The sequence below is a fragment of the Phoca vitulina genome, unplaced genomic scaffold (assembly GCF_004348235.1).
Source record: "Phoca vitulina isolate PV1807 unplaced genomic scaffold, GSC_HSeal_1.0 scaffold8, whole genome shotgun sequence".
Classification (NCBI taxonomy): Eukaryota; Metazoa; Chordata; class Mammalia; order Carnivora; family Phocidae; genus Phoca; species Phoca vitulina.
In genome coordinates this window covers 45,019,697-45,046,586 of record NW_022589711.1, presented here as the reverse complement: position 1 = coordinate 45,046,586, position 26,890 = coordinate 45,019,697, and the positions used below count along the sequence as shown (strand labels likewise).

Below are 26,890 nucleotides of genomic sequence, written 5' to 3'. Positions count from 1 at the left end.
GTACCATGTGACAACATCTCATTCCGTTTTATGGCCAAATGATGTTCCGTTGTGTGGATATAAACCACTTTGTTTATCCATTTATCAGTTGATGGACACTGGAGTAGTTTCCACTTTCAGGCTATTATGAACAGTACTGCTATGAACTTTTGTATACAAGCTTTTATGTGCACTTAGGTTTTCAGTACTCTTGGGTAAATACCTAGGAGTATAGTTGTTGGGTCATCTGGTAACTGTTTATCATTTTGAGGAACCACCAACCTGTTTTCCAGAGCAGCTGCGCTACTTTGCATTCCCACCAGCAATGTATGAGGGTTCTCATTTCTCTACATCCTCACCAACCCTTGTTATTATCTGACTTTTGATTATAGCCATCCTAGGGAGTGTGAAGGGGTATCTCATGTTTTTGAATTGCATTTCCCTGATGACTAATGCCAAACATCCTTTCATGTGCTTATTGGCCATTTATATAGATTCTTTGGAGAAATATCTATTCAAATCATTGTCCCATTTTTAAATTGGGTTTTTTGTCTTTTTGTCGAGTCGTAAGAGCTCTTTGTATACAGTAAACCTTATCCGTGGTTTCACTTTCTGTGGTTTTAGTTCCTGTGGTCAGCTGCGGTCTGGAAGCAGATAATCCTCCTTCTGACGTATTGTCAGAAGGTCAGTAGGAGCCTAACGCTACGTCCTGATGTCATTCCCCTCACTACGTCCCATCATGTAGGCACTTTATCTCACATCACCAGCAGAAGAAGGGTGAATCCTGTAAGCTATTTTGAGAGAGAGAGAGAGAGACCACATTCACATAATTTCTATTACACTATATTGTTATAATTGCCCTATTTTATTATTAGTTATTATTAATCTCTTACTGTGCCTAATTTATAAATTAAACTTTATCATAAGTGTGTATGTATAGGAAAAAGTATAGGACAGTCTGCAATTTCAGGCATCCAGTGGGGGGTCTTAGAATAAGACAGATAAGAAAAGACTACTATATTCTGGTTATAAGACCCTTATTCGATATATAGTTTGCAACAATTTTCTCCCATTCTCTGGGTTTCACTTTCCTTTTTAAATGTACATAATACAGAATTTTCCATGGTACCTTTTTTAAATGTGCAGTTCAGCGGCATGAAATGCGTTCACATTGTTGTTCAAAGGTCACCATCATCCACCTCCAGAACTTCATCTTCCCAAAGTGAAACTTTAGACCCATTAAACAGTAATTTTCCATTCTGCCTTCACCCCTGGAAACCACCATTCCACTTTCTGTTTCTTTGAATTTGACTATTCTAGGTATCTCATAAAAGTGGAATCCTATATTGGGGCACCTGCGTGGCAGTTGGTTACGTGTCTGACTCTGGGTTTCAGCTCAGGTCGTGATCTCAGGGTTGAGGGATCCAGCCCTGCATTGGGCTCCGTGCTCAGTGCGGAGTCTGCTTGAGATTCTCTCCCTCTCCCCCTTCCGCTCAATGTCTCTCTCTCAAATAAATAAACAAATCTTTTTTTAAAAAAAGTGGAATCCTATAGTACTTATCCTTTTGTGACTGTCTTCTTTCACTCAGCATACTGTCTTACGGTGTTACCCATGTTGTAGCAGGTGTCAGCATTTCATTCCTGGAGGCGGAATAATACTCCATTGGATGTATATTCCCCATTTTGTTTATCCCTTCATCCATAGATGGACACTTGGGTCTTCTACCTTTTGGCCCTTGTGAATAATACTGCTATGAACATGATTCTGCAAATAGGTGTACAAGCCTCTGTTTTCTGTTCTTTTGGGTGTATATCCAGAAGTGGAATTGCTGGATTATATGGTAATTCTGCTTTTAATTTTTTCGAAGAGCCTCCATACTGTTTTCCACATCAGCTGCATCATTTTTTGTGCCCACCAGCAATGCATACAGGTTCCAATTTTTCTATATCCTCACCTTTTTTTTTTTTACTTTCTTGGTGGTGGTATTTGAAGCACAAAAATTTTTAAATTTTGATGACATCCAACTAATCTTTGTTTTACCTTTCTTTTTTTTTTTTGCTTGTGCTTTTGGTGTTCTAAGAACCATTGCTCAACCCAAAGTCACAAAGTTTGGCTTGCATATTTTCTTCTGCAAGTTTTGTAGTTTTAGCTCTTACATTTATGTCTCTGATCCATTTCAAGTTAATTTTTGTATGTGGTATGAAGTAGGGGCCCAACCTCATTCTTTTGCATGTGGATATCCAGGTGCCTCAGCAACTTCTTTCCACATTGAATTATCTTGGCAACCTTGTCAAAATCAATTGATCAGAAATATAAGGGATTATTTCTGGATTCACTCTGTTCCATTGAGTGGAATGTCCTAGTGTCTGTGTCTATTAAGCAGGATTTTCATTAAAGCTTATGCTCTCCAAATCACACATAGCTCTCCTTCTGCCATATAAATGGGTTTAATCTGAGTGTCTTCTTTCTTACTCCAAAAGGAAGTGTTTCAGAATAATGCCACAGACTTGATGATACATGAACACAGGTTGGGGGGCGCCCCTGCTGGAATCCAAGGTCTTCACTGGCCCGCATATAGCGTGAGGTTGTCAGGCCTCTACCACTGCTGTGGTGTGTCCTTCCCTGTAGTCCTCTCTTTCCCTCTGCTGAATAGGGAGTGGCCTTGTTGGAAGGCTGGAAGGGGATTTGGGTAGAAAAGATATACTTCCCAGCATGTACACCCAGCTCAAAGCCCAACACCAAGGGGTGAGCAGGGCACTTACTGGACGGCAAGAACAGTGAAGGGTCTGAGATTTGGTTTCACCCTACTTGCAAGCTAGCAAGTGAGCCTTACTATGTCATGGATGCTGGCAGGAGACATGAGACTCCTGGGTCAGAGACAAAGGACGCTATGACTCCTAGCACAGCAAGCAGCAGGTACATCAGCATATTAGTGTCGGCTTCCCAAAGCCCCGCGGGGCAGATGTGATGGGCCCACGTGGATGCTTTGCATATAGTGAGTGGGGGTCACAGCTGGGGAACAGGAGACCAAGGTCCCCATATGTGCCAGCAGGAAACACTATAGCACACAAGCCAGTGTCCTGCACAGTGGGAACGAGCAGTCACCTAGTGATCATGCGGTGTCCTTTTGCCTGTTTATTGTGTGTGTGACCATCCTGTCACTATCAGAGGAGGGATAAGCCTTGTAGTCTGGTGTACTCAGCCGGAATGTGCACAGATGCTCAGGGCCCCGAGAGTCCTACAGATGGGGAGCCTTCAGAGAAGGGATGTGACTTGCTGAGGGCCACACAGGAAAAGCCATGTCTCGAAATTTCCAGGCTCCCGGTCCAGTGCTTTTTCCACCACCCTCCTCTGCCCTTCTGGGTTTCCATAGGACACCTGGCATTTGTGCAGCAGACCAGCCTCACCGGGAGGCATCGAGGTGGGGGGACAGGGGAAGCCCAAGTCCACCCCTTTGTTTCTCTGTGTCTGCCAACATCTTTTTAAATCTAGGCTGCTTTGGAGATGAGGAGGGCATGATGGACAAAGCCAACCGTGTCAGATATGGTGGAGCGGGTCATTTAGTTACCAGAACTGCAGTGGGTCTTTGAGTGGCCGTGTAGTTTGTCTAGTTGAAGGAAATGTCGGAAGGGTTAGGTGAGGAAACAGGAGATCAGTGAGAGTCCTGAAATAAAGGTTCACTGAACTCACTTGTCCAGGGCCCCACCCTCCTGCTCACACGCTACTCTGCCCTTTCTCACAAGCCTGTCCCCTCCCTCCAGACCCCAGGTCCCCTCCGAATCCTCAGACCCACAGCTCCCTACTGCCCAGAAGCTCTGACCCTCCCTGGGAAAGTTCTGGGCCCCTCCAGCAGGCTTCCCCACCTGCCATCTCCTGCCCCCCCACCCATTGTAATCCTGACCAGCTCAGCATTCACACGGCAGATTCATGTGTTTTCCTCCGCTCCGCTGGGGTTAAGAGAGCCTCTTTGCTTCCATCCTGCCTGTCTCTCCTGCAAGCTCCCCAGGCAGACGGGCCTGCTGTGGATTCTGTGCTGTTGTCGCTGGAGGCAGGGGTGCATGCTGTGAGCCTGGAGTCTTGCGCCCTGCGAGGGTGTTCAGGGAGGCCCCTGGGGTGAGGCTGGCCAGAGGCAAGAGGGGGGGCGGGTTCAACCAGCTCCCCTATGGCGCTTGCAGAGTCCCCACTGAATTCTGTTCTCTCTCTCTCTCTTCTCACCCACCCCCGTCCCTTGGGGCAGCTCTTCCCGGCCCCCCTGCAGACCCTCTCCAGGAAGATTGTGCGGTCTAAGATGAATAGCACTCTGGTCGGAGTGTTCACCATCACCCTAGTGTTCCTGTCGGCTTTCGTCAACATAGTAGGTGGCTCCACCTCCCAGAACCTTCCCAGACTCTGGAGTTCTCCCTCCCCAGGATTTCTTATTAGGGCTTCACCTCAGGTCTCTGGAATCAGATTTGATTCCTAAAGCCTCTCACACAGACTTTTAGTTCCCTGCTCTCAAGGCTGCGGATCCAGACTCCGAGAAGTCCCCGAGGGAAGTTTGCGAGCCTACCCCCTCCCCCGGGCAGCCGGGCGGACCTCATCAGTTCCTCAGCCTCCACCAGGCTCCTCTCCTGTCCCTGCTCTGTGGCAGGGGGCACCCGAGCCCGGGGTCGGGGGGTGGGGGGATGAGCACCCACCGCCCTGCGGAGACGGGCTGCCCCGGCCTGGCCCCCGCGGCTGAACCTGCCCTCCCCTGCCCCCAGTTCATGTGTAACTCCAGGGACCTGTTCGGCTGCCTGGCGGACGAGCACAACATCAGTACCGGCCAGGTCAACGCGTGCCACGTGGTGGAGTCGGCCGCCAACTACAGCCTGGGGGACGAGCGGGGCTTCTGCAGCAGCCCGTGGCCCAACTGCAACTTCCCTGAGGTGCTGGCAGGGGGAGGCGTGGGGGGTGGTTCCGGGCGCAGACAGACACCCTCCCACTGCACTCCCCCTCTGCCTTCAGCGGCTCTGAGGGGGTCAGGGGCTCTCAAGCTCGCAGCTGTCCCAGAGACCTCCTTTCCCGTCTCTCACTCCATGTGTGGGACACCAGTGAACAAGGCCAGCCTTCTCGTAGAACAGGACAACAGCAGGGCTGTCGTTTATATAGTGTCGCAGGCACTGTGCCGAGGACTTGACACGGCTTCCCTCATTCAGTCCGCAGACACAGTATCTTTTTTATACAGGTGACCCTGAGGCACAGAGAGGGTAAGTAACTTGCCCAGAGTCACACAGCTAATAAGGGATAGAGCCAGAACTTTCACCCAGGTCGTCTGGCTGTAGAATGGTCTCAGCCTGAGGGCAGAGCTGTTTCTGGACCCTCAGCTTTGGCAGCAGGCCTGCCTCAGGAGAAACGGCCCGAGCTCCTCTGCTGTGGGCCAGAGAGCAGGGAGGAAGAAAGGAACCCTTTCTGCCATCAAGGTCACCCATTCAGAGTGTACAATTCTGTAGTTTGTAGTATATTCACAGATGTGTGCCACCATCAGCATCCTCATCTAATTAGGACATTTTCATCGCCCCCCCGAAGGAAATCTACCCCTAGGTTACTGGGTTTAAGAACCAGTGCCAAGAATCCTTAGAGAGCAGCATGCATTAAGCGCCTATGGTATGCGAGGTGCTTCATTCACCTTTTTCTTGGGGAGCGGCTTTCGAGCGACCAGCTGGGCCAGCCCGGGGCGTCTACTCCATGCACGGGGCAATCCCCACACCCCAGCTGCCTGCAGGGCCCACACAGAACCTGTGAGTTGTTGCCCTTTCCTGGGGAAGGTCCGAGCTTTCACCCAATTCCGAAAGGGCCCATGACTCACGGAAAGGTCCAGAACTGCAGTGAGGGCCCGCTGGGCTGTCATGGTGCTGGCCTGCCCCTCCCCCACCCCTGGGAAGGAGCCTGATCCATCTCCCCTGTACAGATGGGGCAAGGGAAACTCAGCGGGGGGGCAGGACTCCGCCAATGTTCACCTGGACAGGTGCTTCTCCCCCCCCCCCCCCCCCCCCCGCCCCTGGGTCCAGGCCAAGCCCTGCCCCTCCTCCCCTGCGGCCCTGCTCCCCAGGCCGCCAAGGCCCCACTCCTGCTTCTGTTCCCTCACGCAGCTGCCTGAGCCCACGGGAGCCGTTGCTTGAGGGCTGTCTGCTGAAAAGCAGAGGCTGTGTTTGATCTTGTACTTGCCCCTTGGTGGTCGCTTCATGGAAGAAGCTGAGGAATGGGGGAAGAGAGTGGGGGGTGGGGGTGGCGGCAGGTTTTTCTAGCTCCTCATTTGTGGGAGATGGCTGGTCCCTGCCTCCAGCCCTCACCAGTCCCACCAGTTTCACTCGCACTGATCCCAGGCCTTGTTGACTACAGAGCTCTTGGGCTCCCCCTACCCCACAGGTGTTCTGATTCAGCAACCCCTCACAGACCCCGAGGCCCTTCGGGACCCCTGCTTTAAGCCTTGGCCTCCTGGTTGTCTGGCTCAACGTCTGAATGGGAATCCAGGCTGGCCCTGGGGGCGCCCTCCCCCTCTCCCAAGGAGAGGATTATGATCCTTGGGGCTGGATTATCTGGGTGGGTCCTCCCTGCTCCTTCCTCTGCCCCTGTTCCAGGTAGTGGCTTGAGGCTGGTCCCTCCCCTTTCCAGTCACCAGGGGCCCTCTGCAGCCCCTCTCTGGGTGCCTGAAGGCCTGGGGAAGCAAAAGGTCCAACCTGGGAGCATTCTCCACTGCCCTTTGGCCTCTAGCCCATGGCAGAGGAAGCGAATAGTGAGGCCCAATGCTTGACTCAGGAGAAATGATGCTAAATTTAAAAGAAAGAACAAGGGACACCTGGGTGGCTCTGTCGGTTAAGCATCTGCCTTTGGCTCAGGTCATGATCCTAGAGTCCTGGGATCGAGCCCCACGGCGGGCTCCCTGCTCAGCAGAGAGTCTGCCTCTCCCTCTCCATCTGCCTGTCTCCACCACTCATGCTCTCTCTCGCTCACTCTCTCTCAAATAAATACAATCTTTAAAAAAAATAAAAGAACAAAATAATGATACTGACATGTCTAGGGTTAGCATCAGGGGATGGCAGCAGAAAGGAACCTCTGAGATCTCTGGTTCAGCTCCCCTGTTGTCTGAGAAAGAAACTGAGCTTCGGAGACCAGAAGGGACTTCCCTAAACTAAATCATATAGGGCCACAGTCCCTCATCTGAAGGCTTCCAGGTCAAATGTATTTTGAATTTTGGAATTTTTCAGAGTTTAAAAGGGTGTTTCACACCCCCCGTGTAGTTTGGGCAGCACCTGATAATGACATACAGTAATATTTCTGCAGCAAAATGTATGCAGAGTCACAAGAAGCAGGACAAAGATGCTAATTAGTAGCACACAGTTGGGGCGGTTTTTGCCACCAAATCAGGTCAGCTCAGGTGTTGCCACCCTATCAGTCATGAAATACTTCGGTTTTCAGAACTTTGGATTTAAAGTTGCAGACCCGGGGCTGGGGCACCTGGGCTCCCCACAGTTCCTGAGGGCACCAGGCCCAAGCCACCAGGTACTTTCATGTCATGGAACTGTAGCCGTGAGCCCATGACATAGGAGCTTTTGCAGATGGGGAAACTGGGGCTTCGAAGGGTTGAATAAATGGCCCAAGACCCAAAACCAGTCCATAGTAAATCAGCGGTGAAACTCAGGTCTGCCCGAGCCTGGAGCCCTGCTCTAACCTTGGGGCTGTATTGCCAACCGGCCAGACAGCCTGGAGCCCCATCTCCTGGTTCCTACCGGGGCCCTGCACTTTCCCTCGCAAGTTTGCATCAGCAGAAACACCGGCAGAGCGGGCTTCGCCTGCGGCCAGCTCCGACTTGGGGGGGATGCTGGAGGGTGGGCCGGGGGAGGGTGGGGCCGGGCCGCTGAGGCTCGCCAACCTCTCTCCACAGTACTTCACCTACAGCGTGCTGCTCAGCCTGCTGGCCTGCTCCGTGTTCCTGCAGATCAGCTGCATTGGGAAGCTGGTGCTCATGCTGGCCATTGAGCTCACATACGTGCTCATCGTCGAGGTGCCCCGTGTCACGCTCTTTGACAATGCTGACCTGCTGGTCACTGCCAACGCCATGTAGGTGGCACCGCCCCCATCCCCCACTGGGTCTGGGGCATTGCAGAGAGGCCGGAAGAGTGGGTGGCTGGGAGACTGGGCCACGGGGGGCTTGCAAGGAGAGTGTTCTGTTGCTCCCCAGCTGACCGCCTGGGTAAAGCACCACAGTGTCTTATTTCCCTCTCTCCCTTCCCCAGTATGGGGGGCGGGTGGCCTCGGGGTGACTAGGTCCTGCTGTCCTTCTGCTTCCAGTTTGCTACTCAGTCCTGCTCTCAGGCCTCAGTGAATTGTTCCTCATTTGTTCAGGGCAGCCTCTGATGAGCTGTTTTCACTTAACTCCATCTGCCTGTGGCACCTCAGGCCCAGAGAGGGGTCAAGATTCAACAGAGCTGAATAGCAAGGTCTGTGGGAGCAGAAAAACAGACTTTGTTCTTCTTGAGCTCTGTGTCCTGCCTCGAGCTAGGCACTGGGACATACATTATCCCTTTTCATCCTCATAGCAACCCAGCAAAGTAGGCAGGGCTGCCACGGATGGTTGGGTAGTTTGTGCACTGCTCAAAGGCTCCTAGTTATGATGGTGAGCCATTAGGTCCCACATCTAGGTAGCAGGCTTGGGAGTTGTACCCCAAGCTATCTAGCTCCCAGTAAAATGGGAATAATATCCGTAGTAGTAAAATGTTCATAAAGTGCCTGATGTCAATACCCTTCTCTTCCCATCACCCCACTACACACACACACACACACACACCAGGAAGTGCAAAAATGGGACAGATCTGTGTCCCCTGAGAAAATGCAGCAAACTGTGTTTTCTCCAAGTTATAGGAAGGGGTCCATTCATCCTTCTATCCATCCATCCAAAGATATTTATTGAGGGCCTCCCATGTTCCAGGCACTGAGCCAGTGGTGGAACAGTCATGGATAAAACAGGCCATAACTCTGGTGTCAGAAATGTCACTTTCTGGTGAAGAGAGTGTCACCTGAGCAGAAGAGGGGGTAATGAAGGATCTCCGGCTTAAGGCCGGCCTTCCCGGCGGCTGCGCAGTGCTGTGGGCAGACAGCCGGGACACCCAGTAGCCCCAGGAGCAGGGCAGCCTGCAGTCCTGTGAGGACCAGGAGAGGGAGGAGGTCCAGGCCTTTCTACTCCCCGATCAGGGCAGGAGCTGGGAGCTCTGCCTCCTTTTCTTACGTGCTCCTTCCCCGACCCCCAGCTTCTCCTCTCCTCCCGCTGGAGCAGCAGTAGAGAACGGAGATAATTTCTGGTTTCGGAGACCCTGGCTTGGCCCTGGGGCAGCACTGTCCGATAGATAAATAATGCAAGCCACGTATGTCATTTAAAATTTTCTAGTAGCTATATTAAAAAGGCAAAACATGTATTTTAATCTTTGTATTTAACCAATATATTCAAAATATTATTTCAATTGTCAATATAAAATTATTAATGAAACATATTACATTTTTTCCCACACTAGTTCTTCAAAACCTAGTATCTATCTTACACTTCTGGGACATTTTAACTTGCACTAGCCACATGTGAAGGCTCAGGAGCCCCACGTGGCTGTGGCAACCACACCGGACAGCACAGGGGTAGTGTTTCTCCTCCTCTGGATGCAGCAAAGGGCTGGGGTGGGAGGTGGGCTGGCTTCTGCCCAGGTGGATGTGCTGGGGGCCCCCAGCGTCCCAGGTAACGGCTGGTGATTTGTGGTCATGGTGACCAGATGCCAGTTGGGGCTGGGCTTTCTGCAAGCCTCCCATCCTGAAAATATCCCTGGATCCCGAGGGGTGCTGGGGGTGGGGGATGAAGGAGCAACAGTAGTGGGGGCGCTAGGAGTGGGGGGCGTGGCAGTGCGAGGGGGGCAGAGCAGGGTAGGGGAGCGCAGCGGGCATGGAGACTGCCCATGCAGAAGAGCAGTCCCAAACAGCCCTCCCCACTTCCTGTTCACAGAGACTTCAACAACAACGGGACCTCCCAGTGGTGAGTGGATACTCTCCAAGTTTGAATCAGCTGCTCCCTGCCCTCGGCCTGGTGCAGCCAGAGGCCAGCCGCCCTGGGCCCAGCAGAGAAAGCAGTGGTGCCTGGCGGGGAGGGGGCCTTGGCGGCAAGGTGGGCAGTGAAGGAGGAGGCTGGAGGGGGCCAGGAAGCCCTTTCCTCACTGGGTACCAAGGGGGCCTCACTGGGTAGATGCCCTTCTTTTCTCGTATGATTCCCACCACCCCAAGATGACCTACAGACTCAGTAGCTGGGTCATCAGGACCCGCAGGCCATTCCACAGGCCTCATCTAAAACATGTGGCCTCAAGCTCTTCCCCAGGGGCATGTGTGAGATCCCAGGCACCAGAGAATGGGAACTGGTGACCTCACCCCCCTGCCCCCTGCCCCCGCTGCGGAAGAAAGGAGCCAAGGCAAGGCCTGTGGGGTTTGTAGCATAAGCCCTGCACTGGGCTGCTGATGGGCAGGGAGTCTGCAGAGTTCAAGGTTTGGGCTCTTTGCTGGGACAGGGAGCAGGGTTTGGGATGGCTGCTTGGTTTTGTGTGGGCTTTTTGTTTGTTTTTGAGACAGAGCATGTGCACATGTGTGCATGTGGGAGGGGAGGGACGGGGGGAGAGGGAGAGAGAATCTTAGGCAGAGGCCACACCCAGCTCGGAGCCTGACATGGGGCTCAATCTCCCGACCCTGAGATCGTGACCTGAGCCGAAATCAAGAGTCAGCCGTTTAACCGACTGAGCCACCCAGGTGCCCCAGGATAGCTGCTTTTATTAAGAGTATTTATTAATAATGTTATTAGGAATGTAGCCATTATTAGCTACCAGTTTTGGAGTTCCTACTATTTGTCAGATGCTATACAAGGAATTTTGTATACAGTATCCTTAATTCTTAAAATGTGGGTGTCGTTATCCCATTTTACAGATTAGGAAACTAAGGTTCAGAAAGGTTAAGAGACTTGCCCAAAGCCCAGAGCTGGTCAGTATGGCCTGCCTGGCTCCCTTGTTACTGTGCCCACGGCCCCTATCTTGTCCACTGGGAGAGACCTGGGATGTACATACTGCCTTTTACAAGCGCCTCATTGATCCCCTGATGTGACCAGAGAGAAGTTTCCCAGTGATGGGGAAGAGGGGGGCATCAGGAGAGGAGTCATGACTGCTGAGCTGCTCGTGGGAGCAGGGGCTGCGATGGGGCTGCCAACCAAGAAGGCTTCCTGGAGAAGGCCCTACCTCAGGCAAAACTTGAGCAGGAGGGTGAAGAGAAGGGGAGTAGTAGAAGGAGGCAAAAGGCCTGAGGGGGCCTCGGAGCCTGCCATGAAGTGCCAAGGCGTCTACCTCCCCTGCAGCCCTGAGCACGCGACCAAGGTGGCGCTGAAGGTGGTGACGCCCATCATCATCTCCGTCTTCGTGCTGGCCCTGTACCTGCATGCCCAGCAAGTGGAGTCCACCGCCCGCCTGGACTTCCTCTGGAAACTGCAGGTGGGTGGCCTTGGGGCTGGGGTGGGGAGGCACCCAGACCTCACAGCGTTTTGTGAGTGAACAAGTTTGTCACCTGGGCTGGCTGGGCCTTAGTTCTGCACTGACGGGGCGTCCTGCTCAGGCCTCAGCCCAACTAACCAGTGCCCCATGTCCCAGCAGGTCTGCTCCCTGATTTTGGGAGGCCAGACACAGAATCCCAGAGCTTATGCCAAACAAACCCACCCTTGACAGTGCTGGGACTTTGGTGGGTCCCAAATATCGACCAGGCATTACTGTGTGCGTCCAGAGGCAGGGACAGGGGCTAGGCATGGCCAGCTCCGGTTTGTGGTGTGGGCAGCAAGGAGTCAGGAGGGTGGGGAGGAAAGAGTGGCAGGAGGTGAGGAGTATGGGGAGCGCAGGCGCTGTGTCATGGAGGCCGCAGTGCGGGAGCTGGCCCACCAGGCTGCTGAGCAGGGCTTGATGTGACCAGAAGTGGCTCTTCCAGGGGAGAATGGACGGAAGGGGCATCAAAGACCCATCGACAGGAAGCCTAAGCAGGTGGCTGTGCCCCGGCCCTGGGGAGAGGTGGCCCAGGCAGGGGCAGAGGCAGTGGGGTGCTAGGAGCCCCGCACTCCACCCTCCAGGCTTTGTGCCCTGTGTCCCGATAGTGTCCACCTGGAAGAGGGGATGCCCCTGGGCCACACGCAGGATAATGCTCCAGGTGCTAGCAGGAGACCAAGTTGCTCCTTGTTACCTGCTAGATGGCTTCAGAAGGTCTGGGGAGGGCACCCAAGGGCCTTCATGGTGAGAAAGCCGTCTTCCCTGTGGGCAGCCTCAGACCGGTTATTCCAGCCCAGCCTCTTTGCCTCGCCTGGCCTGGCCTCCATCTCCAGACGCCTTCTCCAGCTCACCTGCAACTCACTTAGGCCTCCTCCATCCTCAGCGTCTTACTAACACTGAGATTCAAGTCTTCAGGCTGGGGCAGGAGGTCCTGAGTTTTTGTTAAAGATGGGGGCATCCAGTTGCCCCTGTTGCTGGATGTCTTGCATGAGGTTGACTGAGGTCCCCACTGAGCAGATGCCCTGAGGTTGGAGGGAACCTGTTTTGCATGTGGAAGGCCCCTGGTCAGCCCTGGGTTGGGAGGGACCTGGGAGATATCCAGCGTGAGGCTCTACCTTCTTGGCTCAGACTGCTGCCTCCCTGCCTTCTCTTGGCTCTCTCACACCCCTCTCTTCTGGGGAAGCTCCCCGGAGGTGCCAGCTCTCCTAGGGGCTGACCAGGCTCCGTGGGACCTAGGGCTGATGTCCCTCCACTTCTCTGCACACACACACCCCACCTCCCACATGAGCTCCGAGGAGGTCCCCTGCGCCCTAGACTGTTGCTGTTGTGCAAGTCAGTTGTGTTGCAGAGATCTCTAGAAAGGGGTGGAAGCAAGGGAAGGGTGAGCCTGCCACTCAGCCTGCCTGTGACCTGCTGCCCTGTCACCCCTGCCCCTGTCTTTGTCTAGCTCCTGAGTGCCCAGGGTCAAAGTGAAGCTGCCTGCCAGGGCTGAGCCGAGCAGCCTGAGGCTTCCTCACAACCCCACCCCAGTGCCCAGGCAACAGCAGCTCCTCTCCCACTTTGAAAACGATTAAGAAGGCCTGTGCACAGATGTGTGGGGGTGGGGCGGTGAGCATGTCTACCTGCCAGGTGTGTTGGCCTCTCTCCACTGAACCCCTGCAACAGGCTTAGGATGCTTACACATCCCTCCATCTCCCGTCCTCCTCCAGGACTTTTGGGAGGGGGGAACAACATACCAATAAGCAAAAACTTGAACACAGGCTCTTGGGATGGGTGAGTGATAATCCATTGCCCCACCCCTAGACTAACCCAGAAGCCAGTTTTGCTGTTGGATCTTTGGTCCTGGTGGGTGTGGTGCTGACAGGGAGGTGGGGAAGCCCGAGGTCCTTAGCGTCCCTGAAGCATCTGCATGAGGCATCAAGTCTGCTCCTGGCCAAACCCCTGGGTCTCAGTTCTTGGGAGAGCCCACTGCCGTCCCTCTCCCACAGCACTGACCTTATTGGGCTCAGCAGGGGGGCTGTGGCCCCTGAGTCTTCCTGCCTGGCCAGAGCCCAGTCCTAGAAACAGCTGGCTGTGTTGGGAGCTGCCCAACATCATGTCTCAGGGCAGAGTTGTCCCGATGTGGCAGGAGTTCCTGGGCAGGACTTGGTCTGTGTTTCCAGCAGTCGCTGTGCTCCCAGCGTCCCAACCCTAGCCTCCACCACCACCTGCCTGCCACTGGGCGGATGCAGTAGGGGAGGGCATGTGTTAGGTTTCTGCCACCTGCTGGGCTGATCAAAGGAGCTGCAGTGCCCCTGGGTGCCCAGGCACGGGGTCTCAGCGGGCAGGACTGTAGGTGGTCGGTGCACTTGCAGAGGCAGATGCACCAGCTGGGGCTCCTCCAGGGCGCAGCCCTCCAGAAGCACAGAGATTCCCACTCCAGGTGCTCTGGCACCTGTTTCAGAGCTAGGAGCAGGTGGCCCCGTTTAGGAGTCTCACCTCACAGGGGCCGGAAGGTAGCACGTGCCCACTGGGCCCACCTGGCATCCAGGAACTTCCTTACGCGTGACCCCCACTCTCGAGGCCATGTTTCCAGTTGCTCTAGGCGTAATGGGTCCTCTCACTTCAGGTGCAAGGCTAGGCCAGGTCTCTGAGCCTTGGAGTCCCTGCTGGACCCAGGTCCTGTGGCCTTGGCTGGGTGTGCCAGCAGTTTCCCCACGAGCAGCCACCACCTGCCGGGAGCACCAGAGACGTAGTCATGGCCCTCGAGGAGATCTTTGGTGCAGCCAAATAGAAAGGCCTCCACATTTAATTAGAGGAGGCCCAAGCAGGCCGGCTGGATCTTTTCAACAGCCCTGCTAATGATCTTTTACCTGCCTGTTTTACCAACGTAGTCACTCCCCGTTAAAGGGGTCATTTTGTTTGTCGTCGAGGGGGAAGAAGCCAGCAGACTGCACTCTGTCCCTCCTGTGTCACATGGCTCCTTGCACAACTTAGTGCAGGACTATCTCTGTGTTTCAGCCTGCAGGCCACTGTTGGCCTCTTGATTCGAGGGCTCTGCACTGTCCCTCGTGAGTGACCACAGACCTCAATTTCCCAGACCCAGGACCCACACTGGGGGAGAACCAAAGTCACTGGTGGTGTCCCCATCCCACCCCAGGGAGCACTTTGGGGCATCCGCACCTCCTGGCTTTGGGATGTGTGAGTGATAATCCATTGCCCCACCCCTAAACTAATCCAGAAGCCAGTTTTGGCTACATTCCCACACCCCAGTGGGAATGTAGGGCCTGGGGTGAAGGATGATGGAGCTGGGCTGGGGCTGTGCTGGAACTGGGGAGAGCGGGCAGGGCTTTAAGACGTTTTCCCGTGGGGTCAGTCTGTTAAAGTCATCTTACCAAACTGCATTTCCTGATGCGAAGAGGAAAATGGACAGTTGAGGAGCGCTTGGTAGCTGGAGGGCCATTGGTGGGGGGTGTGTGGTTTTGGACCGTCCCTGTAAGCCCGTGCCTTGGTCTAGCATTGGGCAGAGAGGGTGCTTTCAGCCTGTCCTCCAGGAGGTTTCCAGTCGGGGGCTCCCTCCTTCGGGGCCCGCGCCCTCCGGTGCGTCACATTCTGAGGGGCAGGCAGGGCAGAGGCGGAGGCGTACACATCTCTCCCTCTTCTCATGGTCGGAGCGCTAGCTGCTCCCTGCGGAGAGCCGCAGGTGGGGACGGCGGCGGGGCGGGGGGCAGAAAGCCCCTCCCGCTGACCGGGCGCCGCGTCCTAGGCCACGGAGGAGAAGGAGGAGATGGAGGAGCTGCAGGCCTACAACCGGCGGCTGCTGCACAACATCCTGCCCAAGGACGTGGCCGCCCACTTCCTGGCCCGCGAGCGACGCAACGACGAGCTCTACTACCAGTCGTGCGAGTGCGTGGCCGTCATGTTCGCCTCCATCGCCAACTTCTCCGAGTTCTACGTGGAGCTGGAGGCCAACAACGAGGGCGTCGAGTGCCTGCGGCTGCTCAACGAGATCATCGCCGACTTTGATGAGGTGCGGCCAGCGGGGAGCTTGGGCCCCTGGAGCGGGAGGGACGCTGGGGCACCTGAGGGCAGGCCCCTTGCCTGCATTTCCTCCCCTAGCCTGTTACAAAGGAGGAAGCAGGCGCACAGATGGGGCTTAGCTCACGGGCAGTAGGTGGCAGGGTAGGCGTCAGCCCAGGCCGCTGGGATGGCAAGTCTCTGCGCCCTGGCTGCCCCCTTGAGACCCTGCGCGGCCGTCTCGCCAGTCCTCCCCATTCGCCGCCGCTCCTCTCGTGCCACCTAAGGCTGGGCAGGCCCTAGGGTGGGGCCCAGCTTTTGTGAGAGTCCAAGGAAGGAGGGACTCCCAGGCTAAGGGAGGAGGAAGGACAAAGATGCAAAGCCCTGAACAGCAGGGGCAGAAATACAAACATGCACCCTCGCCAAGTCCCCAGTGTGTGCCAGGCACTGGGTACACTGTGCCCAATAGGGCATTTCGACCCTGGGAGCTCACCGAGTGAGGAACCCCAGTGGGAATGTAGGGCCTGGGGTGAAGGATGATGGAGCTGGGCTGGGGCTGTGCTGGAAGCAGCCCATGAGGCTCCTGGGGCAGGGGGTAGCTGAAGTTGGCTGAAATGGGTCTGGGCAGGCTTCTGGCTGGCAGGGCCTGGAGACAGAAGAAGGGGGTCCCTGGGAGGGATGGGGATGTGAGCCAGAGAAGGGCGGAGATGGCCACCAGCCCCTGTTGGGGGCAAGAGGCTCTGAAGTGACTAGAGAGCTGGCCCAGGGCTCTGGGTGCAGGGCGGAGGGTAGCACCCGGCCACCACACATGGGTGGGTACTGGAGGCGGCCTGCTCTGTCTTGCACCGAGTTGGTGTGCAGATGGGCCCCCTGTGTGAACGAGGGGGGGGCACGTGGGGGGGCCATGCTGCCACCCTTCCCTGTAGACCTCAGTGCCCCAGCCTTGGTGGAGACCCAGGTTTGGCCTCCTTCCATCCAGATCATCAGCGAGGATCGGTTCAGGCAGCTGGAAAAGATCAAGACCATTGGCAGCACCTACATGGCCGCCTCAGGCCTCAACGATTCTACGTATGACAAGGTGGGCAAGACCCACATCAAAGCCCTGGCCGACTTTGCCATGAAGCTCATGGATCAGATGAAGTACATCAATGAACACTCCTTCAACAACTTCCAGATGAAGATCGGTGAGCTTGGCTTCCGACCAGTCGGGCCTGGGAATAGCAGGTGGGGTGAAAAGCTCCATGTGGCTTGGCAGGACCGAAGTGGAGGGCTGTGGAGGGCAGTGTCTTATGGATGGACGAAACTGCTATTTGCTGATTCTGCCGTGTGTGTGGTCCCACGTCTCACACAACAGTGAGGCTTCATGCGGCCACCTGTGAGAGAGATCATTTCTGTGCTAAGAGGGAGCGCCCAGGGGCTTGGAGACGTGGCAGAGAATGTCTAGACGATGTCAGTTGAGCCAGGTGTGTTGGGGAAGGCTCTTGCCTGGAGCGGAGGGGAAGCAGCAGAGTGAAAGCGGAGTGGCAGGGTGATCGGGGTTGGTGTGGGTAAGACTGGGACGGTGGATAGACTAGAGCAGATGTGCCAGGAGCGAGACAGGGAGCCCGCGTGGAGGGCAGCAGCCTTGCTTCCTGGAGCTGGGTCATGGCGACATCCCTGCGCTAGCTCAGACAGACACCCAGGGGGAGGAGCACTTGGACAGAGAGGAGACTGTGGGTTAGGAGCTAGGTTCTAAGAAAAAGAATGGCAGGGCCCCTGATAGAAACAGAGGAGGTAGGAGGAAGAAAGTCTGAACTGACAGTGCGAACTTAAAACGCCACTGAGAGGGGTGGTTAAGGAGAGGCAACTGGATGCCGCCGCAGGTCACTGGACACGTGAAGAGGGCGGTCCTGGTGACGGACTGCAGGAGCTGCCAGCTGACTGGGCGGCAAGTACTCAGGAGCAGTGGTCTGGGTTAGCGGGCATTGGATGGCAGCAGCGGAGTGGGAGCCGCAGGGCTAAGCGTGGCCTCAGGCCCAGAGGACCTTGAGTGTCAGGGAGGAATGATAGGGTGAGCGCTGGTCTGAGCCCTGACGAACGTGCTGATGTCTGTCCCCTACAGGGCTCAACATCGGCCCCGTGGTGGCCGGGGTGATCGGGGCTCGCAAGCCTCAGTACGACATCTGGGGCAACACGGTGAATGTGGCCAGCCGCATGGACAGCACCGGTGTGCCTGACCGCATCCAGGTGAGTGCCGGCGCATCCACCGCCCACCTCACCCACATGGGGCGGGGCGGGGGGGGGGGCTCTGTCTGATGCTGCATGGGCCTGGGGGCAGGCCGCCCACGGTTCCCAGCCAGAATTTCTGCGGCCAAATTTGAAGGTGGTTGGGGCTACGTCTTGGGAGCTCGGAAAACACAATTGTGTTTCAAGCCCTCAGGACCTTGGACAGATCTTCACTCCCGTGCCAAGCCCTCTACTGGCCACAGAAGGAAAGGGGGGCGTCTAGGCGGGAGCCACCGCCGATGCTAAGCCAGGAGTGCTCATGCCACAACCCACACATACAAGGGGACACAAAGATGGCTGCAGGGAGCAAGGTCTTGCCGAATGGAGCACTCGGGGCCTGGTTCAGGAGAACCAGGCAAGGCCACTCGTCCCCCTGGGATGGTACCCCCAGCAGCCAAGGGGGTGGGCCAGAGACCCAGAGACTTTGGCTCCTCTCTGTCCTTTGCAAGCTGGCTCTTGTGATGCCCAGGCCTGCCTCTCTTCAGCTGCTTTTTCTCAGGCCTTCCTCGATTTCCTCTGCTCCAATCTGACAACAGCGAGGCCCTGGACGGGGCTCTCTTCCTGTACCCTCCACCCCCCAGTGCCCCATGAGGCGTGGGTAGGTCACTTAGTTTTCCTGGCCTCCATTTTCCCAAGTTTGAACTGTGCTCTCTTTATGGCCCTCTGCTCGCACTGACACTGCTTAAATGTCCCTTAAATTCTCTCTCCTGCGGGACCTCTGAACAATGGGTCAGCCCAAAGCATTGCCCTGGCCAGATCAGCCGGGCCTGGCTGGCGAGCCGATGCTGTCGGAGGGACTGACCAAATGGCTTTCTTGTGCCAAGAGGAGAAGGGACAACAAGATAGGAGATGGGGAGAGAGGCACGTGTGTGCAGAGCTTCTGACCCCACGCACAGACAAGTGAAGGACTCTGCGCAACCACACCGTGGCCTGGCACCTCACCTTCGCATAGGGCGTTCCCTTGATCACACAGCAGGGTCACCTTCCAGCAGCCCAGCCAGAGATTCACAGCCTGCCAGCCAGGCGGGGCCGGGATCCTCAGCAGGGGTGTTGCGGGGTGTGCTCAGATAGCTGTTGGGTCACCTCGCGAGACACGCGCTTGTATTGCTGCTCCGGTCAGCCTCCTTTCTCCTCCGCCCGGCAAGAGTGCAGTGATGACTGGAGCCACCGGTGAGGTCCCCTCTCTGTTCCAAAAGCTACAGCAGATGGGCAGTCGGACGCAGACCTGAGTCCAGGCTCTGCCATTTGTAGCGATGTAACCTCAGGGAAGGGACTTAGGTTGTCTGAGCCTGAGATAAAAGCGCTTTCCTCACAGATTAAATGAGATAAGCGGTGGCTCTCAACCTACCTGCCGTGGAGTGAGACTTGAGTGAGCACACTGGTCGCGTGCTCGGTCTCGATGGCGGCAGGGTCAGATTGCTATGGATGCGCCCGAGCACTTCCGCCCAGCTTCTGCACTTCTCAGTGGGGACAGGGACAGGCAGTTCAGGGACCATGAGCCGCACTTAGAGCAGCAGAAATAGCACAGGTGAGTTGCTGGCCACACTGCCTGGCACGGAGTAGGTGCTGCCACTCTTCTGGTTTCCGACAGGCAGTACGAGCAGCTGTCAGTCCCTGGGAGCCCCTGCCCACCGTCTGTGGTGGGGACAGTCTGGCAGAGCCACCGGTCACCGGACTCACGGCTTAACCATGACCTGTCCTTTCTCCTCCGTTGCCCCCTCAGGTCACCACGGACATGTACCAGGTGCTGGCTGCCAACACATACCAGCTGGAGTGCAGGGGTGTGGTCAAGGTCAAGGGCAAAGGCGAGATGATGACCTACTTCCTCAACGGGGGGCCCCCGCTCAGTTAGCAGCTGCCACCTGGTGATGCCAGGCAGCCTGGCCTCCAGAGAAATGGAAATGGCTTCTTTGGGTGCCAGTGGGCAGGTGGAAGCCTGCGCTCTAGTCCACGTGGCTGCACCGGTGAGATTTTCCACTTTGACTCCAGAAGCAGCTTCTGCCTTTGTGGGCAGGCAGCCGCCTCCGTCCCAGGCCCCGGGGTGCCAGCGTCCTGCGAGCACCAAGCTGACCAAAGATGTTTCCTCCGTAGAAGACTCCACTAGGCGTGATCTGAATCTCGAGTTTTCTAACGGGCGCTGCTGCTGCTCGGGTGGAAAGGGGCTGCCGGAGCTCTTACGGTGCGGGGCAGCCCGGCGTGTGACGACTGGGCTGAGGGGGAGGCCTCGGCCTGGGGCGGGTGGGATAAGGCGCGACTCTGGCCCCCGGGAACCTAGGGGCCTCGGGGGTCCGCTTTCCCGTGTGAGCCTTTCAACTGCCGACAGAGGCCACAGCCCCTGCCCCATGGAGGGGCTTTCTGGCAGGAGTGCGGGCTGTGGACGGACTTCGGCCTTCTCCACAGTCCTCCTCCCGCACCTCTTCGAGGGGAACAGAGCGAATTGCAAAGGGGAGGCGAGAGGACTCGAGGCAAGGAGGGGTGGTTCTGAGAAAAAGAATATTTATTAAAAAATAAAACAACTTTCTGTGCCCTTTAGACTATGCTAGTTGTATGCGTATAAGAGACCCACAAGCAAACGAAGATGCCACTGGGGTGGGAGGGCGGGGATCCCAACGTGTCTTTTTTGTATTTTTTATTTTTTATTATTGAAATCCTTGGAGATCTAACAAATATACCGAATTCTATATTTTGTAAATGATGTTAGAAAACAGCTGTGCCCAGCATTTGTACTGTACGTATGTAGGTGTGTGTGCGCTTAGGCTGTGGAACTGGTCACATACAGGACGCCTGGTGCCCTCACCGCGGACGAGGCAGTTTGGGCTTTTCCCAGGTCCAGCCAGAGCAGCAGCATGTGTCCTTTTGGGGTGCCCTACGTTCAGATTAAGTGGGAAGATGCACGCATACATTACCCCATCTCTCTAACACATCACTTCCCTTCAGTTAAATGCAAGTGGATAAAACAACAAAAAGCTGTTTTCCCATCTCAGGCCCCGCTGGAGCCTGCGGCAAACCACTGTCCCCTCTTCCGCTCCCTGAGGTGTCAGCCATTTGCTGCCTGCAGAGACGCAGCCCTGAGAGCGCAGGGACGGCCACGGGCACTCAGCTGCTGTGGGGGTGGTGGGAAGCCGTACCTGCCCGCCTTGCTCGGCTGGCTACTGTGCAGCTGGCTGTCCCAGAGCTAAGGCCTCAGACTTGGGGTAACAGTGCAGCCCTCAGGTTCAGCGAGGGCGGTGGCTTTGCGCTCCATCTGCAGACCAGAGAGAAGGGGAGAGCCCAGCTTCAACGTCCAAAGGGCAAAGCTAGCAGAAATGTTGTTTTGTCTGGTTTTTGTTTGTTTTGGGGGGAGGGGGCAGTTAAATATATAGGAAAAAATTATCTCTTATACCCTACAAGGGTATAAAATGGAAATGGGCATGAAAGTGAAAAACGATTATCACAGAGATATATTCAAACAGAATCCTTGGGTTCTGTGCCCAGATCTTTCTGTTGCTTCTCAGGGCAGAATTCTTCTCACCTCCGACACGAGCCGAAGGGGGGGGGGCGCAGCTAAATACCAGCTGTGAGACGTCACTTTGATGCCCCCCTGCACCGCCTCTCACTGCACCCTAGCGCCGGCCTCCCCGTTCCACACACCATCTCTCACCCAGCTTGAGCACCTCTCTGAGAAGCAAAGCTCACAGACCTAAAACTGCCAGCCCAAGTCTGTCCACGCTTTTGCTGCTCCATCCTTTGAGTTCTGCATCGCTCCCCCCTTTGCATCTGTTGGGCGGGCTGGCTTTCTCCATGGTGGTGGTCTCAAGTCCCCTGCCCCTCCATAGTGCCCGCCAGTGGTGCCAGGTGTTAATTTTGCTTCCAACCTGAGTAACGTATGTGTGCTGAGTTCCTCCGGTGGTCCCCCCGTTGGTTACGGTCTCCTCGGCCTCTTGGGGGCCCATCCCTCCTATCCCAGCAGTGACTGGTGACACCGTGCAGTGCTAGCTCTTCATTCCCTCCAAGGGTGTGCACTCTTTTTATTCCTGCTCTTGCAAAAACAGATACGATTATGATTTCCCATGGAAATTTAAAAAGTCTATTTAAATAATTTAACTATTAAACACTTTCACTGGTAACGTGTCCTGGTCTGATTTGCGGCTTGGGCCATGGGCCTGGTTCCAGTCCGAAGAACAGTGCACTCGGCCCTTGGTGGGGCACTGGGGAGGGAGCCCCAGAAGGCAGAGACCTACTCTGGGTGGGGAACGGTACACTGCTACGGAGAGAATGTTGGCTAAGGACCGCAGTCATTGTGGCAATCAGGTGAGAGGACATTCGTGTTCTTGGCAAGAGGTAGTTCACTGGACTGAGGAGCAGGTACCAGGGTGCAGGAGGCTGAGGAATGAGGAGAGACACCAGGAGTGAAAGGGGACAAGGGATCAAGGATGGTACCAGAAAAGATCCAGGGGTGAGAAGAGGATGTTTTAAAACAGGTGAGCCAACCTTGTTTCTATGCTAAGGGGGGAAAGAAAGTAGAAAAGACAAGGACACAGATCCCGGAAGGGACCCAAGTAGCAGGGAGAGGAGGAGAGATGCTGGCTGGAGGCATACTGATTTGACCTGGATAGCTAATAACCATGCCTACCATCTATTGGACACTCCGTGTGGTCAGACACTGGGGTAAGCACCATACAAACTTTATCTCATTTGTTCCTCCTGGCCACCACATGTCACTGATGAACACACAGAGATTGAATTATTTGCCTAACTCACACAACTGGTAATTAAGAGATGAGATTCAAAGCAGGCCTGTCTGCTAAGCTCATGCAGGTAACTTCGTGAGTTGTCCTCCGTGCCCCAGGACGACTCTTACCTCGCTCGAGGAAAGGAAAGGTGGTAGAAAAGCAGTGCCTGCCTGCCACACCCATCAAACGCAGGGTTCTATTTGGGTTCAGGAAATAAGACCAGGGGGCTTGGTGACGTGAAAATGAAGGAGCCAGGGAAAAAGACTTCACTGGGTTCATTGAACAATGGCCACATGGGGGCATAGATATGGCAGTCCTGCTCATAGGCAGGCCCCCTGCTCCAAGGAATTGGGACAGCATTGGTGAGGATTCCACTGTCCATGGTGTAGGATGCAATTGTATAGAGCTCATGTTTGACTCTCAGAACTTTTCAGGCTAGGGTCCATCAATTAGAAAAGGAAACCAAATGAAAAGGCCAAGCTTTAGGGGCTGATTAGACTAAGGTAGCATGTCAGCTCCTGAAGAATCCCCACCCTGCTGTGACGAGTGGGGGGCAAGCCTGAGGCAGGCCCAGGAAACCGCATGCACATATGTGCACACCCAGTGCACACCAGGGCAGCCAAGGAATGCAACTCAGACCTTCCATGAGCCCGACCCCTTCCCATCTCCATTGAGCTCATTCCAGAGAACACATCTGTTTCTCCCTTAGAGATTTATACTTTTTTGCAAAAGCATATCCATACCTGGGATGTTAATTAGCAAAACTCACTAGCAAAGACACCATTGATAGGTGTAGTGAGTTCCGGACAGCGCTTTAACATCCACTGACAGCAAAGACCGGACTTCAGCCAGCATGGTGATGACTGGATTGTAGAGCGGGGTTAGCAACATTGTGGGAAGGCACGGTGAAGCCTGGCGCACTGAGGAAGCTGAAGCTACATATTCACCAGGCAGTCGTGTTAAAGACTTTCAAAAATACATTTACAGAACTTTTCCAAAAGCAAGTATCACCTGAGTGGCATATAGTCAAATGATGCCCAGAGCTGTGGTTTTTACATGATAAAAATTATTTTCCGTCACGTTGCAACCTCACCACGAGTTGCTAATTAGCAGAAAGTGAGCCTCTAGAGCTTGGAAAAGATGCTGAGCCCGAATCACTGCGGGGCAGGACAGCATTCTCGGGCGCTGGGATGTACGATGCTCAGAAGGAAGGTGCCGAGCAGATCCTCGCCGCCACCTGAACAAGAGGCGGCAGTGGCAGGGACACACTGTGGAAAACCCACAGCTTTTCAATTTGTCTAAATCAAAACAATTCCTCACTGAAGACAACAAATGCTGTACAGATTGTTTCCTGAAGGAAGGGGCTGTTAGTCTGGGCCGTGCTGGCCGTGGCAAGGTACCACTTAGCGCAGGGGTCAGCAGGAGCGGGAAGGGCTGGTGTGATCTGTGGGGATAGGTCAGGGGAGGGCACAACAGACCGGAGAACACCATGCCCCCACACCGGGCCTTCAGACGAACTTCATCCAGTGTATAAAGAGCTTTCCCATACACGTTCTCACTTGTGCTTGCCCCCAGGCCCAGGAGGCAGTGGGAGAAAGGACGGGCGCATCTCCTAGGCTGCTCTGATCCTCCCAGGCAAAAGCTACGGCTCTAGCCCACAGGCACTTCTGCCCATTGTGCCTACCTGGCTGGGCACTCATGATCCTGCAGGGACAGAGGGCCTGCCACTTCTCAAGGTTGACAACAGATGAACTGAGGTCCACTTACTATACTACTATAGCTTTTCTTAGCCTTCCAGATTTTCAAAAAAGCCCTTTGGTGGGGTCCCCCCCCCCCTAGAATGAAAAAACATGGTATTTGCTGTCCTCTTCTTGCGTCTCTTTCCTTCCCACTGGCAGGGTCACTGCTTCTCAAGACAGACACAAAAACAAAGCCAAGTCAGGCCACTGGAATGGCTGACCTCCGAGGCTCCTTTCTCCTCTGGCATTCTCGGATTCTAAATATTTGTGGGACTCTGTCCAATCTTCAAGTGCCAGACCATAAGTATGGCACAAACATAAACACAATCGAATTAGGATTTTAAGATTTTAAAGCCGAAGGCAGACAAATGAGATAAGAAGCATCACACCAGGGGGGATCTGCGGGAAGGTCACCTGCAAGCCAAAGTGGCCAAGCCTTCGCTCAGGCCCCCTCCGGGCAGCGCGCCAGCAGGAGCGGCCGGCGGCCTTGCCCACCACGGGCCCCGGGCCATGCAGTGCGGAGGGCCAGGTGCTCAGTCTCGGTTCACAGGCCCAGCAGGAGGGCCGGAAGGTGGGATGCAGGGGAAAGACAATAAAGAGAAGGAGGAGCATTGTCTAGGGCTGAGGGTAAAGTAGGCACCCTGTCCCCACTGGCCTGCCAGCCCTACACCTCACCCACCCGTCTGTTTCTACTGAACGCAACGGAGCCACCCCCTCACTTGCTGAATGCATCTTCATCCTCAAGGCCCCTTTCCTATTGCTGGTCTATTAGGCCTGTGAATTAAAGAGTTTTCACTGGAGTCCATGAGGGGCCTCATCACTTTTTCTCCCTCTCAGCCAATTTCTAATTTAGACCTGCCTGGAATCTCCGGTTTGTCAGCATCTCTACTTTCCAATTTTGCAAAATTTGCTTCTGTGCTTTGACTTTGTCAGTTAGCTAGACTGGCACTTCCTGGCTCATGTGGGATTTTTTTTTTTTTTTTTGGAGGGCTGCATTTTGCATCAGACTAATCTTTTAAAAGCCATGTTGCATTTGCACTTTTTAAGAGTGCCTTGAGCTTCACATCCCCAGCACTATATGTTATTTCCGTATCGTGGGTTGGAGGCTGCTGGCTTCATTCTGCCACCCTCTGCTTCCCAGCAGAGCAGAGACCATGAGACCACACACACATGCACACTCACGAAGGCCCTTACACAGTGGTGGGCCCTAGGGCAGCCACCATTCAAGAGTACCCACTAGATCAGAGTGTTCAAAGCAAACAATGATGGGGCCACACTGAACAAGTGAGGTTCCCAGAGGCACCTTCCCCCTTGGACAGCGCTCCAGCGCCTGGGAGACCGTGGGGTCCTGGAGAGCGCAGTCTGCCGCTGCCAGGCTGTGTGACACCGGACGACGTCATCCTGCTCACTGACCTCAGATGGACTCTGTCAAGCTCACATAACGTGTACGGAAAGCACCTGATGTGCAGCAGGTGCCTGGCAAGCGTGAGTCTCTCCAATCCCTTCTCCTCCCTTGGATGCATCCTCACTGCCCTGCCCAGAAGTCTGCACCCACGGGCTTGCCAGGGCAGGCAACGTGCCTGCTAGACAGTTCAACAGAATCCTCACTTAGCTGCTGATCTCTGAAAACTCTGTACAGTGACTTCTATTTAGGGGCATTTACAGCGTAAGAGACTTATTATCTTGAAAGTAGTAGTAACACCAACAAGACAGACCATAATGCTATGGACCATGCTGTCCTAGTACTCACTGTGCCAGGCTCTGTTCTAAGTACTCTATATTTATTGGCTCATTTAAATACTCACGGCAACACTTTGCCCAAGGTAGCTATTATCATCCCCACTTTACAGACGAGGAAATGGAGGCAAAGAGGTTACGTGGCTTGCAGAGGTCACAATGCTAGTACAAGGGAGAGCCAGGGAGTCGGACTCCAAATTCATAATCACTATTCAAAATTGCAAATAGTAAATGTTCTATTTTTCGTTTAGCGTCTTCAGATATAGGGACCATTTAATGCAGACTTTCCATAAAATTACTTTATATCAAAGAACCAATCGATTCTGTCCTTCAGTTAGAAAAAGTAAATGTTTGAGGGGCGCCTGGGTGCCTCAGTCAGTTAAGTGTCTGACTCTTGGTTTCAGCTTGGGTCATGGTCTTGGGAATCGTGGGATTGAGCCCCATGTCGGGCTCTGTGCTCAGTGGGGAGTCTGCTTGGGATTCTCTCTCTCCCTCTCCTCCCCTGCTTATGCGCTAAATAAATGATTCATAAAATGGGTCCTTAAAAAAAATTAAAAAGGGAAAGTAAATGTTTATAACAAATGAATCACCAGTGAAGCTTTAACATTCTACATCAAGAACCATTAATTCATGAGTTAGTCTTACTACAAAGACCAGACTGTAGAGCTCCTTGCCCTAAAATCTAAGGCGCGTTTAAGTTTCACCATACCTCCTGCAGCCACATGTCCCCCCATGTACCGTTACAGATGCAGGAATTTTAGGAAACTACTCAGTCTAGAAAATCCACACTGCAGGAGTTAGCACTGACCAATCTCTTATTTAAAAAGTAATGCAGATTACTTATATATACATTCCAACATATATTCCTTATATATTTCAACATACTTCCATTTTGTCTAGCTTAAT

At 54.5% G+C, this 26,890-nt stretch overlaps 1 protein-coding gene across 1 annotated transcript in view; it reads left to right on the top strand.

Moving 5' to 3' along the window:
- ADCY5 (adenylate cyclase 5) overlaps positions 1–21,918 on the top strand; it is a 152,835-nt gene extending 130,917 nt beyond the window's left edge. Inside the window, exons 13-21 of the mRNA XM_032406702.1 lie at positions 4,218–4,334; positions 4,723–4,887; positions 7,884–8,059; positions 9,981–10,010; positions 11,364–11,496; positions 15,281–15,544; positions 16,511–16,715; positions 17,633–17,757; positions 19,520–21,918. Coding sequence (XP_032262593.1) covers positions 4,218–4,334; positions 4,723–4,887; positions 7,884–8,059; positions 9,981–10,010; positions 11,364–11,496; positions 15,281–15,544; positions 16,511–16,715; positions 17,633–17,757; positions 19,520–19,648 — 1,344 coding nt within the window. The 3' untranslated portion in view covers positions 19,649–21,918. The remainder of the gene's footprint in view (positions 1–4,217; positions 4,335–4,722; positions 4,888–7,883; positions 8,060–9,980; positions 10,011–11,363; positions 11,497–15,280; positions 15,545–16,510; positions 16,716–17,632; positions 17,758–19,519) is intronic.
- The last annotated feature ends 4,972 nt before the right edge of the window (positions 21,919–26,890 follow it).